This window comes from Lacerta agilis, chromosome 7 (assembly GCF_009819535.1).
Source record: "Lacerta agilis isolate rLacAgi1 chromosome 7, rLacAgi1.pri, whole genome shotgun sequence".
NCBI classification, from domain to species: Eukaryota; Metazoa; Chordata; class Lepidosauria; order Squamata; family Lacertidae; genus Lacerta; species Lacerta agilis.
This window is the reverse complement of record NC_046318.1, coordinates 61,389,584-61,406,159: the sequence shown is the minus strand read 5'-3', so window position 1 is coordinate 61,406,159 and position 16,576 is coordinate 61,389,584. Positions and strand designations below refer to the sequence as shown.

At 40.0% G+C, this 16,576-nt stretch overlaps 1 protein-coding gene across 8 annotated transcripts in view; it reads left to right on the top strand.

The window, feature by feature from the left end:
* The window catches only part of RUNX1T1 (RUNX1 partner transcriptional co-repressor 1), a 143,227-nt gene that overhangs the window by 74,200 nt on the left and 52,451 nt on the right, over nucleotides 1–16,576 (top strand). For all 8 annotated transcript variants that reach the window (XM_033155558.1, XM_033155552.1, XM_033155557.1 and 5 more), the window contains 3 exons: nucleotides 9,446–9,583; nucleotides 12,346–12,587; nucleotides 13,776–13,865. In XM_033155558.1, coding sequence (XP_033011449.1) covers nucleotides 9,446–9,583; nucleotides 12,346–12,587; nucleotides 13,776–13,865 — 470 coding nt within the window. Of the gene's footprint in view, nucleotides 1–9,445; nucleotides 9,584–12,345; nucleotides 12,588–13,775; nucleotides 13,866–16,576 lie in introns of those variants that run through there.

Below are 16,576 nucleotides of genomic sequence, written 5' to 3'. Positions count from 1 at the left end.
AATAGGGATGTCCCATTCCATAATGATAATTTTACTATTTATACCACACACATCTTACTGTGTTGCCCCAGCCACTCTGGACAGCTTCCAACATATATAAAAACATAATAAAACAATAAACATTAAAAAAAACTTCCCTATACAATGGTACCTTGGGTTACAAACTTAATTCGTTCCGGAGGTCCATTCTTAACCCGAAACCATTCTTAACCTGAGGCGCATTTTCGTTAATGGGGCCTCCTGCTGCCACCGCGCTGCTAGTGCACGATTTCCGTTCTCATCCTGGGGCAAAGTTCGCAACCCGATGTACTACTTCCGGGTTAGCGGAGTTTGTAACCCGAAGCGTTTGTAACCTGAGGTGCCACTGTACAGGATTGCCTTCAGATGGCTCCGGGATCAGATAACTCCATACCCTCCAACATTTCTCCAATGCAAATAGGGACATCCTAAGGAAAAGTGGGGCATTCCAGGATCAAATCAGAAACCAGGATAGCTTCTCTAAATCAGGAACCTCCTTGGAAAATGCGGACACTTGGATGGTCTGCCATTTACATTGCTGCTCACTGCTGTTCCCCTACCCTGCAACATTTCTCTGATAAAAATAGGGACGTCTGTCGGGATGCTGTCAGCAGCTCCCGGCTGGCTGCCCAGGAAAGTACAAAGACAAGGAAAAGTTTCTTACAGTCCTTTTTTATTTCAGACTTTACAGAGAGAGGCTATAGAACCCAGCCTCTTGGATAATGGCATTGTCCCAAGTGAATCTCCACCCCCCTTCTCTCCCATCATCAGCTCCTCTATGGGTCCCACTAAGTGCCCCCTGTCCTTGAGCTCTTTGCTCTCCTACTTTTAAGGCTTGCCGGGTTCTGGGAGATGGTGGGTCTGGAATGCTTCCTAGTGACAATGTGTCAGCCAGCTCCTGCTCCGGCTCTGCCTGCTCCTTCTCTCCCATTATTTCCCAACTTTTCCCCTCATCTGCCTCTGAGCTGTGACCTCCTGCAACCCCCTGTTTGTAAATCTATACTGTCTTCCTCTTCCTCCCTGGAAGGGTCAGGGATGGGGAGGCGGTTTCCAACACTCCTCCTCTCCCCAGCCCCTGACAACATCCTATCCCATAATAATAATAATAATAATAATAATAACAACAACAACAACAACAACAACAACAACAACAACAACAACAACAACAACTTTATTATTTAAAATTATCTGACTGGGCGGCTTCCAACATATATAAAAACATAATAAAACATTTATCATTTTTAAAAAAACTTCCTTGTACAGGGCTGCCTTCAGATGGCTTGTGGGTCAGATAACTCCATACCCTCTAACATTTCTCTGATGAAAAAAGGATGTCCTAAGGAAAAGTGGGACATTCTAGGATGAAACTGGAAACTAGGGCGGCCTGTATAAATTTCTCCAGCTGGAAAATAGGGCCATTGGGGTCCTGCTTGTTCTATGCTGCTGTTTTGTTGTTCTGATATTGGTTCTAAATTACTGTATATACTCAAATCTAATGCTCACCTTTTTTTGGCCAAATTACGTTGCGAAAATTAAGGTGCGCATTAGATTTGATGGCACATTTACATTTACCTGCAAATACCTTTTTTGGTTTCAAGGTTCTGAAAATTGAGGTGTGCATTAGATTCGATGGCGCATTAGACTCGAGTAAATACTATACTCTCTACCCCTTACCCTAAGCCCATAGGGGTCAAAGTGTGCTGCAGGCTTCTCTAATTGGAGCTGGTGATGGATCTCAAGCTGGTGACCCTATGGCACCGAGAGAGAAAAAGCCTAGGGTCATTCATCACTACAGTTCTTACTGCACATCTGCTCCGAAATTCAACTTGTTTTAACTTCCAGAAGTATATATGGAGATGCCCAGAGATAGAACAGTGGTAGTCTGCGCCCATAATTGAGGCCCATAGCAGCTTTCCATTCTTATTAGAAGGTCTGGTTGTGTACAATCTATGTGGGGTTCTTTGCTTTTTCTATGCTGATGAGCTGAGGGGTGTCAGGCAAGGAATTTTAAAGAAGAAGTCATTGTTCATCACTGTAATGGTCTGTAATTTTCCCCAGCGGCACATGGTTAAATTGCAAAATATCTTCATATTTCAAATTGTATCCTGAAATGCTGGGATTTTTACATAGAGGAACACGCACACACGAAAATTCATCTGAAAAACATTACTCATAGGTCAGGCTGTCATTCCATTTTGAAAACACAAATATGTTCTCATTCTCCATACATTTTTTTCCCTTCCCTTTCCATCAAGTTAAAATTCTCGAGCCAGTTTTTGGGGCAGATTGCCTTGTAATGGTATGCATAACCCCGTTACAGTTTTGATTGGTATTGATGACCGTTGTAACAAAAATCCTTTTTCATTAATTTAGGCTGCATTTTCGGCTTCTAAAAGATATGCTTAACAATGCGGCTTGGTTAAGTCTTGAAAACTGTTATAAGCAGAAACTGAAAGAAAGTAAGCAAACTGGATGGATTTTTATTTATTCTGAAGAATAGCTGATTATGTGGAGCAGATGATTAAGTGCCCAATTCTTTTTGCATTGAAAAAAGAATGAGATAACAATGCTACAAATGAGATGAGATGTCCCGGAGACGGGGCTGGGGGGTTCGGTCATTTTGCAGAAAGTTTTGTTCATTTGCATTGAAGATCATGTCAACTGTTAAATTGGGCAGACGTACTGTCTTTTGTTTTCTGCCGGCTCTGCGGGGTGGTGAAGGCATCCCTCTGTGAGGGAGCCTTCCCAGAACCGCTGAAAGAGGCGGTCATTAAACCGCTTCTTAAAAAAAACATCTTCAGACCCGGCCAATATGGCCAACTATCTCCCAGTCTCAAATCTACCATTCTTAGGCAAGGTGATTGAGTGGGTGGTTGCTGAACAACTCCAAGCATGCCTGGAGGATGTGGACCATTTGGATCCCTTCCAGTCGGGATTCAGGCCGCACCATGGGACTGAAACTGCCTTGGTCGCGCTGGTCGATATTCTCTGGCAGGCTAGGGACAAAGGTGAGAGCTGTTTCCTAGTTCTGCTGGATCTCTCCACTGTCCCCAGAAAAGTATATCCATAGATTGAACAGAAGCTGTTCTGTGTGGTTTTGCCTATACCACCTGATCTTGTCACTTTTTATGAAGTACACCATGATCTGTGGATGAAGTTTATTAATTATTTTATTTTAATACATAATTCAGTTATCATATACTGATAATTAAATCTTATGACAATTTCACAAGATGCTTAATCTCTTAATACTTGTGTGTGGGTGTGTGTTTTAATTCCCTCGTCCCATGCTCCACATATAATCATGCTATATGATCTTCCAACTAGTATAACCCTATCTTACTGTCTTACTGGTATATTTACCCTATCACAACTAGTTAATAACAAACCAAATAATATGGTAACACATAGGCATATTGAAAATGTTGTTAGTTCCTTTGGACTACATTCCAAAGGAAACAAAATGGCAGGAAAACCAAAATGAATACATTCAGCAAGCTTTAGAAGTACTGTACTCTATTGATTTTTCCCTGGGTTACCAGAAGAACACTACTCATAAACAATGAAGAATATTTTTAAAGAATCTTTTATGCCTGGACATACATCTGGAACTCTTTATGCTAGCTAACAGTAAAGTAAATGCCACTGCTTATTATATCCTACGTTTTTTATTTTAAAAAGGAAATTGAAAACACACCACTTGCAGAACTGCTTGACATTGAATTGGCCATTGAAAAGGCATCACTTGCATATTTACATATTCCATATTTTGTTCCCTGCAACAGCCTTTCTTGATGCACTCAAATTGGATGCTTTCCATGTAAGCTGAAATTTTACCATATATGAAAGGCCATCTTGTTTTAAAAATGGATTAAACCATTAAGATACAGGAAGTGAACTAAATGCTTCTGACTATAAAAGCCTTTCTCCACACCGCTTTCCTCTGTCATGGACATGTTTTTCTTAGTGGTCGTTGTCTGTCTCCATATTTATTTTTTATAAGGTTGGAAACACTTGCTGTACATATCACAGTTCACCTAAAAGTTAACTACAGAGTTAAAAATAATTCCCATAATAAGAACCGAATGTATGACAAAGAACAGCTCAGTGTCAGAAACCAAAACAATCCACAGAAGAAACGTCATAATTTAAAGTTGGTTTTACAGCATTCTTTAATTTAGAGTGGGGCAAAATGCTTCTGTGATTAAATCACAGCTTCTAGCTCTTTGCCGCTAAAAGAGAATCAAGAATGTATATTTCATTTTTAAAATATAATACAAAACAAATGGAGGAGATGTTTGCAGGCTTGAAACATATTTTATGAATTTATCTTAAGACTCTCCTGTTACCAGAAGGTTACATGTGCATGGAGTGAGTTGGGCCTGTTATTTCACCATCTACCCTCATCAGGAATTGATTGCAGAGAACAGAGGAGAATGAGTTCCAGGCAGCTCTTTTTCCTCCTTGAATTTTGAGAAGCTGTTGGGTTTAAACCCCGTTTGAAGAGGTTCAGGTTTTTCTCAGTCTTAAAATGCAGCACACATTACTCTAAAGGTCATAAAGCCAAAAAGAACTTGTGCAAAAAGGCGATACACTGTGGTTGAACTCAGGGTTGGGAGGGCTAAGGTTTTTGTGCCACATGCTTAAGATTTGCTGGAGCTTATTACCTGAAACACGTGTCTCCACTGTGGAAGGACGTGTGGATCCAGAATTGGCCTCCACAGTCACTTACGGACTCACTGTTAAGACTGTTTTCGTGGAAGACAATCTTACTCGGTTACGAGTGATCGCCAAAGAAGAAGAAGAGATGATTGCAGGGAATAGACCTTGAACCCAGTGGTATTAGTTGACATTTTGGATTCTGCTTTAATCCAGGTCAGACCACTGCAGTAGCCTATCACAGCATGCTTACTGAGCTAACTTATCCAGTTTACTTATCCACCCTGAGTTGTTAATGGTGAGGTCATGCCCAGATATTGTTCCAGGCTCTTGTGGCTGGGGCCCAGGATGGCAATGTCTGTGAGAAGAAAGGACACAGCCAATTCATAGATCCTTGATCATGGAACCATGTTTGTGGACATAAAGAAGAAAACTACATATGCCTTACACATCTGTAGCTTCTCTAGCCTTCTTTACTCTTCTATCTTCTCTGTTTTCATTATGTTCAGAACTCTAATTATAATTTTCACACTTGTATCCTGAAATTTGGTTCTTGCCAGTTGATAGTCCTCTCACCCAAGGCTTGTTACAAAATGAAATCGTGGCTCAGGGAGACTTTTAGAACGGCATAACATTTCTCAGTGTTTCTGTGGTTGTCGTTGGCATTATACTTGAGGTTTCTATTGTTGAGATACTGCAGATCTAGTTTTCTGTCCTAGTGCAGTGCCCGTAGTAATGGCGAACAATGCAGCGTTTGAAAATTGTGTTAAAATCCAATTCGCAGAACCAAGAGTGAAGGTTTTCTTTGTTGGTGTCAGTGCTGGTGATTAACTCAGTTCTGCAAGTTTCAAACACTGGAAAGAAATCAGTTACACAAAAACTATTGTTGGTACTTTTATGGGTTTTTAACCACTCTCTGAAGGATTTATTTCAAGCCACTGTGAGTTCTGGTGACTCCCTGTTCCAACAAAAACCTAATTCTAAGGAGATATGTAGACATTATTGAACATACTCTTAATACATAATCGGTAATTAAAAATAGCTTTTAAAGGAAAATGAGTTTACGAGAACCAAGTTATTAATGCAATGAAAAATGGGATAAATAATATGCAAAATTAGTATAGATCACAGCATCTATTTATGTAATAGAATGTGAACTATTTATGATCTTGACCTTGAAGGCTTCCCAAGGTCCCTTTGCAGCCCTTTCTCTCTCTCTTGACCCTGTTCCTTGTCCTGATGTCAACCCATTTATCAGCTAACTCTAAAACGGGAAGTAAAATGTGATCAAGTGTATGTGTGAAGGAAGGGAGTTGCTGTTTAAGTTATTAAGAGCTGAACTGGGGGATACACTGTTCTTCCTTTTCCTGAGCAACAGACCTTAGCGGAGCATGACTCTCCTTCTCTCCTCCATATACTGCTCCCTCTCTTCTCACATCCAGGCTTACACATGTTTTCAGATCTATATACCTGGAGTACATTCCCCAACACTTCAGCGTGAGTGTTAGCAGAATGAAAACCAGATGGGCCAGCAGTTGCCAATGTTATCTCCTGGCCAGCTCTGGCAAGTCTCTCTTACTCTCTCCTTTCTTGGCATGGCAGAAATATTTGCCTTTATTTAGGAGAGCCTGTATTTCTCTCCATGCCTCTCTTCCTCTGTTGCAACGTAAGCTGAATGCTGTTTATTTCCTTGTTGCTGAGGTTGGTGGAGGTGAGTGCAAGAAACAATTAACATTTTCATGCTCTTTCCCCTGCTCCTTTGAATTTGTTGTCCTTGCTTGTTAAATATACAACCGCAGCATAAGCCAAGCGGTTCGTCTTTGTTTGTTCAGTTTACAACACTCATCTTCACCCGTGTTTGTAGATGCCATAACTCTTTGTCCCACAGACTGCAAGTGCTGAATTTCCTATATCTAGATTCATAAGCACTGCTGTTAGGGTATGATAATGAAATTACGGTTCCCATCTTCTGCCCTCCCAGTTACAATAATCTCTCCCTTAAGAACCCTGAACAATTAGCCTGATTGTCTTTGTAGAACATTTTGAATTGGAATTACAGTGGGGATGGGGTAGTTTACTGCAGTTCATTCAACTTCTTAGAATTTATAAATTCTACCAGGATGATGTTAGCACACAAGCCCCAATAATTTCAGTGAGGCTTGCACAAGAGGACAGGCCCAGAATTGTGCATTGTGTTTCTCACCCATTTGTGTTTCAGAAATCCCAAGGGCTTATTTCTCTCTCTTTTCCTCCCTCCCTCCATTCAAACATGAAATAAATTGTATTGTTGATCAAACTGAACTGCCTATATTTACTTAAACTTTCAGTATCTGATCCATTTATTTTTATTTTTAGTTTCCTTATTTAGGTTTTTTAAAAAAAAATAAATTCAGTGTTGTAACATTTTACATCAATTTATTTGTATATCATACTGCCAAAAGGGTAGCACAGCTGAGGAATGGTAGATACAAATGTTTATTGGAATGTAAATAAGATGAATGTGAGAAAAATGACTGTAGAGAAGGCATGGTATAAAGTTTTTTGTATCAATAAAAGTTTGTTTTCATAAAAGTTCAAATATATTTGCCTTACTAGCCTGTTTAAAAAAGTTCACCAAACCGCTTGTATGAATAAATAGCCTGTTAAAGTTTGAGCTCAATATGATAATTTGATTTTCGGTTCTGTTCATGTAGATAACTTTGTTTGACATGTGTTTTGTGACACTTGGCCCTTCTTTTCTACCAAGACTTCAAATGCCACAGGATGATGTGAAAATTTAACACAGGCCCAGAGTAGAAAATCTTTTCCTAAATTGTTCCTCAAACGTGGTGAAGAAGTGAAATCACATCTTTCTCACCCCTTAGACCACAAAACACCCACCAAATCCAACATGCTTAGGCCCATATGAGGTATACAGTTCTCAGATAATATTCAGAATATCAACTGCATTATTTCAGGTTATGTGCATTGGATTTTAAGGCAAACAACCTGTGCAAATGTTATGCTGCCCCATTACATATAGGAATACAAATAATACTGTCCAATTTGACTTAGAATAATTATAAATTGGGACAGATGCTTCTAGTCCTATTTGATGTTAGGAAAGAACTGATTTTTCAGAACAATGAACATAGATATATTCCCCAAAGTATCCTTTATATAATTTGTGGAGTTTTTTGTGGGCAGCTAATGGGGAAACAGAGCCAGGAATATTTAACCAAGCAGTTAGCAGGCTTACATCCCAGTCCTAAACCCATTAACTTGGAAGTCTGTCACTGGTTTGTTGGGACAACGTGTGTCTGGGCAAAGGCACAGGATGAAATTGTGAGTTGCATGTAATGTTGTATTTGCACTAGTGGAAAGCCCTAGTGCAGGCTTCCTCAAACTCGGCCCTCCAGATGTTTTGAGACTACAATTCCCATCATCCCTGAGCACTGGTCCTGCTAGCTAGGGATCATGGGAGTTGTAGGCTAAAAACATCTGGAGGGCCAAGTTTGAGGAAGCCTGCCCTGGTGAGTAGGTGGGAACAGCAAACATCAGGTGATCCACTCTGCATGATTAGAAGTGCGTTCTGCTAGGACAAAGCCACCAATGAATACAATCCAAACTCTATTTTGTTATTCCACTGCTGGGAGGTGTACAATATACAGTGATGCAGGAAAGGGCCTTCTCTCTGGGGGGGACCTTACTTGTGGAACAACCTCCCCTTAGAGTTATGCTTGGTGCAAACTCTTGTTTGGATATCAAGTAAAAACTTGTCGGTTGCCCAAGTATTCATAGGCTGGTAGTTTTATTGCTGAATAAAACTTGCTTTGCAGTTTTTAAGGACTTGTGGTTTTAAATGCTGTAGTTTTTATTTGCTCTTTTGGTTGATAGTTCAGGTCTGAAGAAGGAAGAGTTACAAACATATTGAATAACTAAAAACATTTTTGTTTAACTAAGCCTACCCAGATGTTTAGAAAATCGATGCGACTCTTAATTGGGTTTTAGTCTATTGTTATTTCAACTTCCTGTCTTAAACTATTGTTGTTAATTTTTTTTAGTGATAGTTTTATTCTTTTATGTTCTTTGTAAAACACTTTAAGGTTTTTTAAAAAATACAATTAAGTGATGTATAAATTTTATATAATACATAAACACACACATATATAAATTTGATCATGCATTTCCCCATATTTCCCATACTTCTTAATATTATAACAGCATTCAAATGAAATTTCCCTATTCCAGCACCAGCACTTCATGCAAAATGATGCCCAAACTCTGCCAGAAAGGAGAGCAGAAGATGCTATACAGTGGTACCTCGGGTTACATACGCTTCAGGTTACATATGCTTCAGGTTACAAACTCCGCTAACCCAGAAATAACGCTTCTGGTTAAGAACTTTGCTTCAGGATAAGAACAGAAATTGTGCTCTGGCGCCGCTGCCGCAGCGGGAGGTCCCATTAGCTAAAGTGCTGCTTCAGGTTAAGAACAATTTCAGGTAAAGAATGGACCTCCAGAATGAATTAAGTACTTAACCCGAGGTACCACTATATTATAACCCTGTTATAAATGTGGCTCTCCTATCTGCGTTCTGGGGCTTAAGTGGTGTCAAAAACTTACCTTGTCTAAAAATGTTACTCAGTCTTGAAGCAGTTTTAGCATATTTTGAGACACTAAAAAATGCTTTATTTGCTTTCCTGGTTTTGTGCTGAAGACTTGGTTCAAATGATTTGCTGCCTGGAGGAGGGGGAGAAAATTGAGCAAAATGTTCTGTGTGTTTTAGATCGCATTGAGAAGCATTCCACAATGCCAGACTCACCTGTGGATGTGAAGACGCAGTCCAGGCTGACGCCCCCAACAATGCCACCTCCTCCCACCACCCAAGGAGCCCCAAGAACCAGCTCTTTCACACCCACAACGTGTAATTATACCTTTATTTCCTATATTGTTTATGTCAGAATTATTGTGCATGCAATGATGAAGAAATCTGTCATACACACGTATAATTAACCCATGTATATGAGCAGTAATATACGTACAGAGATATATGAGGCTGAGTCACATTCATAGATTTATGAATACTTTGAAATAGCAAGTGTTGCTTTCTTGCCCCCTGTAAAGTTCAATCCTTTTTTCTGTTGGTGAGAATTACAGAGAACTTGGTTCAGGAAGATTTTATTTTATTTTTTGATAGTTGCATGGTATGTGTTTATCATGAATGAGAAGACAAGGTTGCTCATCCTTTTAAACCCATGCTAGCTAATCAAAGGTATGCTGGGGTGCTCCTCACCTCATGTCTTCTTGGCTTATCTAATTGTACACTTTCCCATCCCCCTGCTGAGGAAATCAACCTGTGCATGTTATTTTGGGAGTCTTCTGAAATGCGACGGGATGGGTTCAGTTCACATAACTAATTTGCACATTCTGAAACGGCGTGTGAACCAAAATACAGTTGTCCCTTGCAGTCTTCACTTCTCCAAATTTCCCACGGCAAACAAGTAATGCACACAAGGTAAAGTATGCATTAAAATGCATATTTTTAATGAAACAGACACAGAGAGATGTGTTACATTAGGGGAAATCTGCTTCACAAAAATGTGCATGTAGGCAAAAATGCTTACAAAATTTGTATACTAGTGGACGTTTCCACTAAAATGCTGATTAATTTTCATGAGCACTTTAAAAACATCACAAGCTAATGTGGAGGACTGAATTTAAGATGGAAAAAAATGAAAAGCAGAGAGAACGTGAAATTGACAGATTCACCCATCCTACCTCTCACTAACCAACCTTGTCACTTCCAGCCTTAGAACTAGGTTGTGTTATTTTATTATCAAGGGAACCTATTCTTACTGCCATCTAGGGAAGCCAAGAGATGGCTGAATTCCTAATGAAGGTAGCTCCTGCATCAGCCATCCTAATCTCATGTTCTCCCCATATTTTTTGACTACCACCCTGTGAGGTATGGGTTAGTGGAAATTCTGGTTTAAAACATCTGTAGGGCGCAGTGTTGGGAACTTCTGTCCTATAGCCATATGATGACAGTGTTTATCACGTAGCAGTTTTTCTCCTATTGTGCCAGTCCAGAGGTGACTAACCTCTGCCCCCCCCCCCCGTTTTGGACTTCAACACCTGTCTTCCCCAGCCAGCTTAGCCAATGGATACTGAGAGTTATAGTCCAGGAACCGCCTCTGTGCTAGTCTGTGGCACATGGTGGCTGCACTGTTAACAGCTATCTGTTTTATTTCTGTTCTTGGAATATTTAAAACAAAATAAGAGATAAAAAAAATCCTTCCAGTAGCACCTTAGAGACCAACTAAGTTTGTTCTTGGTATGAGCTTTCGTGTGCATGCACACTTCTTCAGATATCTGAAGATGTATCTGAAGAAGTGTGCATGCACACGAAAGCTCATAGCAAGAACAAACTTAGTTGGTCTCTAAGGTGCTACTGGAAGGATTTTTTTTAAATCTTTTATTTTGTTTTGATTATGGCAGACCAACATGGGTACTTACATGTAACTTGGAATATTTAGTTAGAAGTAGCACCAGTGTACTTGTACAGATAACGTATTGCACTTCTGCTGTCTGACAATACCTGTCCACTTTATCCTATACAAAGAGGTAATCATTTAAACACTGTAAGGTTTTGTTGCCGGAACAGCAGGTAAGGTAGCCTGCACCAGAGCCAGCTGTTCGTTCATAGAGCCATTATCATCACTAGCTCAACTGGGGATTTTTTTTTGGCTCAGGGATATATATAATAAGATAGCTGTTCCCTTAAGGAGCATGTGATCCAGAAAGCCAACGCCATTCAAAATCTCAAGAAAGGCAACGTTGCCTTTTCAGCTTTTCTCATGAAAACTTGAGACAGAATGTAAAAAGCGAATGGGTCCAATATTTGAGACAGACTTTGGAGGGGGGTGCAGAGTTCTTCTCCTGTCCTTTTCAAACCCACAAGAAGACATACAAACAGTAATTATCAGTGCCAAAAAAACAGCAACACCAAAAAGAAGAAGAAAATTCAGCTCAGCCCAACAGTTACTCTAAAATTCTACTAATTTGAAGATTTAAATGTTCATTCCAGAACCACGATCAAAATTCCGTGTTAAAATATGCAGAAAAAAGTAGGTGTTGGGAACCGCTCTGTGATCTTCAGGTGAAGTAGGGTGGTATACAAGCTTAATTAATAAATTTATGCTGTGTTTTTAAAAAATAAAAAAGCAGGGGGACAATTTAGGCAGATGGAAGGTAAGGACTGTAGGTCAATAGAGAAACTATACTTGGATGGCTTTAGAAGAGGATTAGACAATCTATGGAGGATAAGGCTCTGAACTCTGTGCCTCTATGGTCAGGCACAGTATGCTTCTGGATACCTGTTGCTGGGAATCACAGTGGGAGAGACTGCGATTGCACTCAGGTCCTGCTTTCAGGTTGGCCACTCTGAGAACAGGATGCTGGACTAGATAAGCCATTGGTCTGATGCATCTTCTTCTGTTCTTAATACATCCTCTGGACCTAAAATGTTTATGGCAGTTGACCTATGAAATGTTCAGTATGCAAGAAGCTACTGTCAAATCATCAGACATTGAAGCCTGCCTTCAGATATATTCTGTTATAGATAAGTATCAAGCTGAATAAGTAAATAAAAATATCTCATCTCTTTTCTTCCCCCTCCCTTTTTAGTAACCAATGGCACAAGCCATTCACCAACAGCACTAAATGGGGCTCCTTCTCCACCTAATGGCTTTAGTAACGGCCCATCATCTTCCTCCTCATCGTCCCTGGCTAATCAGCAGTTACCACCAGCTTGCGGAGCTAGGCAGCTTAGCAAACTGAAGAGATTTCTCACAACCTTACAGCAGTTTGGCAATGACATTTCACCAGAGATTGGGGAGAGAGTGCGTACCCTCGTGCTAGGACTTGTGGTAAGCAAATAATGACAGCGGCTTTAATTTTTATTTGTCTTTCCAGACCTTTACTTGGAAGTTTACCTATTTATCTACACAGTCGGAAAAGGAATTCGTGTTTAGATACATTTACTCATTTCACTTCCCATCCCAGCCACCTTCCAAGGCTGTTGGAAAGTGTTTACAGTCTCAGCTATGGCATCATCCACACTAGTTTTCCTCAGTGCTTTTTAGGTATAGGCCTGTGCTTCTCTGATCCATGTCCGGACACTTTTCTTTTGGCTGCATTGCTTTCCTCATGAAAACCTGCTCTTTAACGCTCTTGGCAACCCCCCAGAACTTGCTGTTTGTTCCAATTTAGCATTGGCTGGCACAAAATGTGATGATGATCGCTAGCTTAGATGGCTCTAGAGGAGAATTAGAAATTGTTGTGAAAGGATAGAATCATCAGTGGGTTATTAATTACAAAAGTAGAATGTGAAACCAAAATGTTACAGTGCAGAATGCTCCTGTTCAGAGAGCCACTCAGCCCCTTTCCAGCATATTCCATTCCCTCCCTCTCTTCTCTCACTTTTTCCATTTCCCCCACACATAACACTTGCTCAGCACCTGGTGCCCGCTAAGCATGCTCAGTCCTTCTTGGACTGCTTTTGGGTGTTTTCTCCCCTTAGCAACAATATCTGGAGATCTGCAGGTTTCCTATCATGGGACTAGATAGATCTTTGGTATGATTCAGCAGGCTGTTGCCAGTCAGTGTTTGGCTTGGTGTAAGGCAGCTTCCTTTGTGAGCATGCAGAACCTTTGGTCACTTATTCCTTCTTCCAGATGTCCTTTTCCTATTCTGTTCCTTATGTGTGAGGCACAAAACTGATTGCCAGTTAGACATTGTCGTCAGAGTAAACTACTCAAATATCCCAGACCCTGGTATAATCTTAAAACTTGGACAGATAGTGTAGTGTACAATGGCAGTGGAAAAGATACGGTGGAAAAACAGCTGTGCACTGTAACAGATACAGTACAGTGCTGGTGCTTCCTATATTGTGTAACTGAATGTTGTTTATACAATATGAATGTTATTCAGCAGTAACATACAGCAATTAAGAAAGTTACTGTGTGGAAAGTACTTTAGGCCTAATCTCTGTTGCCAAACATTTCTGTTATTCATCTTATTGAGTCAGATCTTTTTTCTTCTTCCCCATTCAACAGAATTCTACTTTGACAATTGAAGAATTTCATTCCAAACTACAAGAAGCTACTAACTTCCCACTGCGACCTTTTGTCATCCCATTTTTGAAGGTATTGCACAGACCATTGGTCTGGAAACTGTTTTAAACTATATTGTTGCTAGGTCACAGATGTATGTTACAGTTTTGCTTTTTAAGAGCGAGGAAAATGAATCTACCATTTAAGGGCTCCCTTTCTTAGTGTAAGCGGGTGAGAGAGACTCTGTCAGAGTAACTATTTTATTTTCTTCCACTGCTAACTAGTCATGGAATCCATCAGCTCCCTAATTTATACACAGTACTTTGTACTATGCATTTATAATCCAACACTGACTTCCTTTGGTACATGGTGGAAGATTTGGGAGTTCAGGGGCAGCAGAATCCCTTTTCTGCACAACGAATGTTCCCTGTATTGAAGGGTAGAGAAGTCTTTAGCAAATATAGGATGCATGGGAGAGAAATTGGGCCAATTTGGTGGGGGTAGGTTTATGCTTTGAGACATAGGCTGCATTCCGATGGTGCTTTATTCTGCCTTCCTGATGTTTCCTTACCTGTTGATTTCTGCATTTTATGTTATCTTTCACATGGTGGAAAAGCCACTTCTGGAAGTCTGGTGGAATCTAGGGAAAGTTCAATGCTAATTTCAAGGTTAATTATTTCCAGGGGGTGGGGTGGGAATCCATTTGCAACACGGTTGACTCAGACAATCACAGTAGTTTTGCCCTTTAATTTCACGTGACAAAATTTGGGGTGGCGAAATTTGGTGTGGTATCCCAGCATAGAGTTCTTTCTCGCTGTCTTAAATTTAGCATGACATGGCGGTATAGCCATCAAAGAGCCAAAGTTCCACAATGCACCAAGTACTGCAGCATAAAAAATGTTAGAAATCAGGAGAAATTGGAACAGAAGTGCTAGCATTAGTGTCAGTAAAACTAACACAATAAACCCACACATCGGATCCTGGTCTCCTCCATGCTGTATTTGTCTTGTATTTGTACCCCCAGTTACAGCAGGGAAGTTGAGGTTCCCATTGGGTCTTTGTATCTGGAAACGTGAATTTGATTGTTCATCAGGGTTCCGAGGGGATGAGAAGCATATCATTCTTCTTTTGTTATTAGCCCAGTCAGTTTATTGTTGTTGCAGATTTGACCCCTCACCAAATCTGTCCATTTTTGCCACTGTACGTTGACAGTTTCACACCAAGTTTGTAGTTACAGTGGCACAACTGTGGTGGGATAGTGGTGTAAATCCACAATGTTGACATATCTTTGGGCTCTGCTAGTACAAGTGAACTTTGTAGCAATCCTATCTTCATCTTTTTAACTCCAGGGGAGTTAGCATTGTGCCCTCTGGATTTTTTGGGACTCCTGCTGCCATCAGCCCCACCCTAGCACGGCTAATGCTTAGGGGTGGCAGGAGGTCTAATCCACAATATCCAGAAGCTACAACATTGGCTACTCCTACTTTGGCCATAAGTCAAGGATAGGGTTGTACTCAAAAATGATTGTCATTACTGTTGACTCTGGTATTTGATATCAGTAAGTGGTCTATTTTATCTGTGGGCCTGTCAACTACTCTCCCTTCCCTTCAATATATACCTAAATGGAAGAACACTTATTTCATCCAAGAAAAGTGGTCAATACAAATGGATATGAATTTGTAAATTACAGTGGATTTAAACCTCAGCTCCCTTCACTGGTAGAGACCGTTAGATTGTCATCTATATCCATTAGAGAACTAGTGGAAACCAGAAAACAAATAATGCAGTTCTTCTCCACTACTAAAGTTGGAGTAACCAAAACTTAACAAATCCATTCATCATTCTAGCATCCCTTGAACAGGTGAGGCCAGGTTCTCAGTCTTTAGAATCTGTAGATAGGAATGCTTGAGGAATTCGATTTTGATAAATTCTGTTGCAAACTTATCTGAAATTCACAGACTATGTTACCCATTGGCTTTCATGCTGCCCAAATCTTCCAATGCAGTTCATGGCTCAAAAATGTATCAACATTCATTTTTAAATGCTTATTTCAAGGGGGAATACATTTAGAAATGCATATTTTGAGAGATAAATTGTTTAAAAATAGGTTTTAGGTACAACTTTTCATGTGTTTAAAATAATAATAATCTCAGATTAATGGAGAAATGAGATAGATTTATGAGTGAACAGTTGTAAACATGGCAGGTTGTAGATAGACTGAGTTGCCCTTACCTCCCTGTAGAACAGTAATTTAGCTTAGTTTAGCTCAATTTAATTATTTAAGGCTCAATGTAGGTGGAATTTTTATCCTCCACATGGTGGAATACCAGTGAAAAATAGGAAGAATTCTGACCTGCTTTTTTGTCAGAGGCAATTCCCATTAAAGAATACCTGGTACAATTAGCTGAACCTCTAGATTGCTTAAACAGGTGGTCTAGAACAGCACTTGGTGAAATTCAATCTTTCTTACTTTGGCTGGAATCCTATATCCAGTTTCTTGGGTGTAAAGTCCATTTGCTCAATGGGATTTACACTTTAGTGGACCTTTACCGGATTGTACACTTACCTACTTTTGATATTCTTAATTCTTCATAGTTAAAGCTTCAAGTAAGAGTTCTGATGAAATTAGCTCTTGTTTGAATGTCTTTGTTCCCCACACCACCTATTGGTTGAAAAACATGGCACCTGATGAAAGCATTCTTAAATTAAGATTTGGAGTGGAGGAAAATGTGTAGGGTTAAGATAGCACGGTGAAAGCTCCTTAAACGACCCTTTGATTGATCCCACAGCATCCTCCTGCTCAA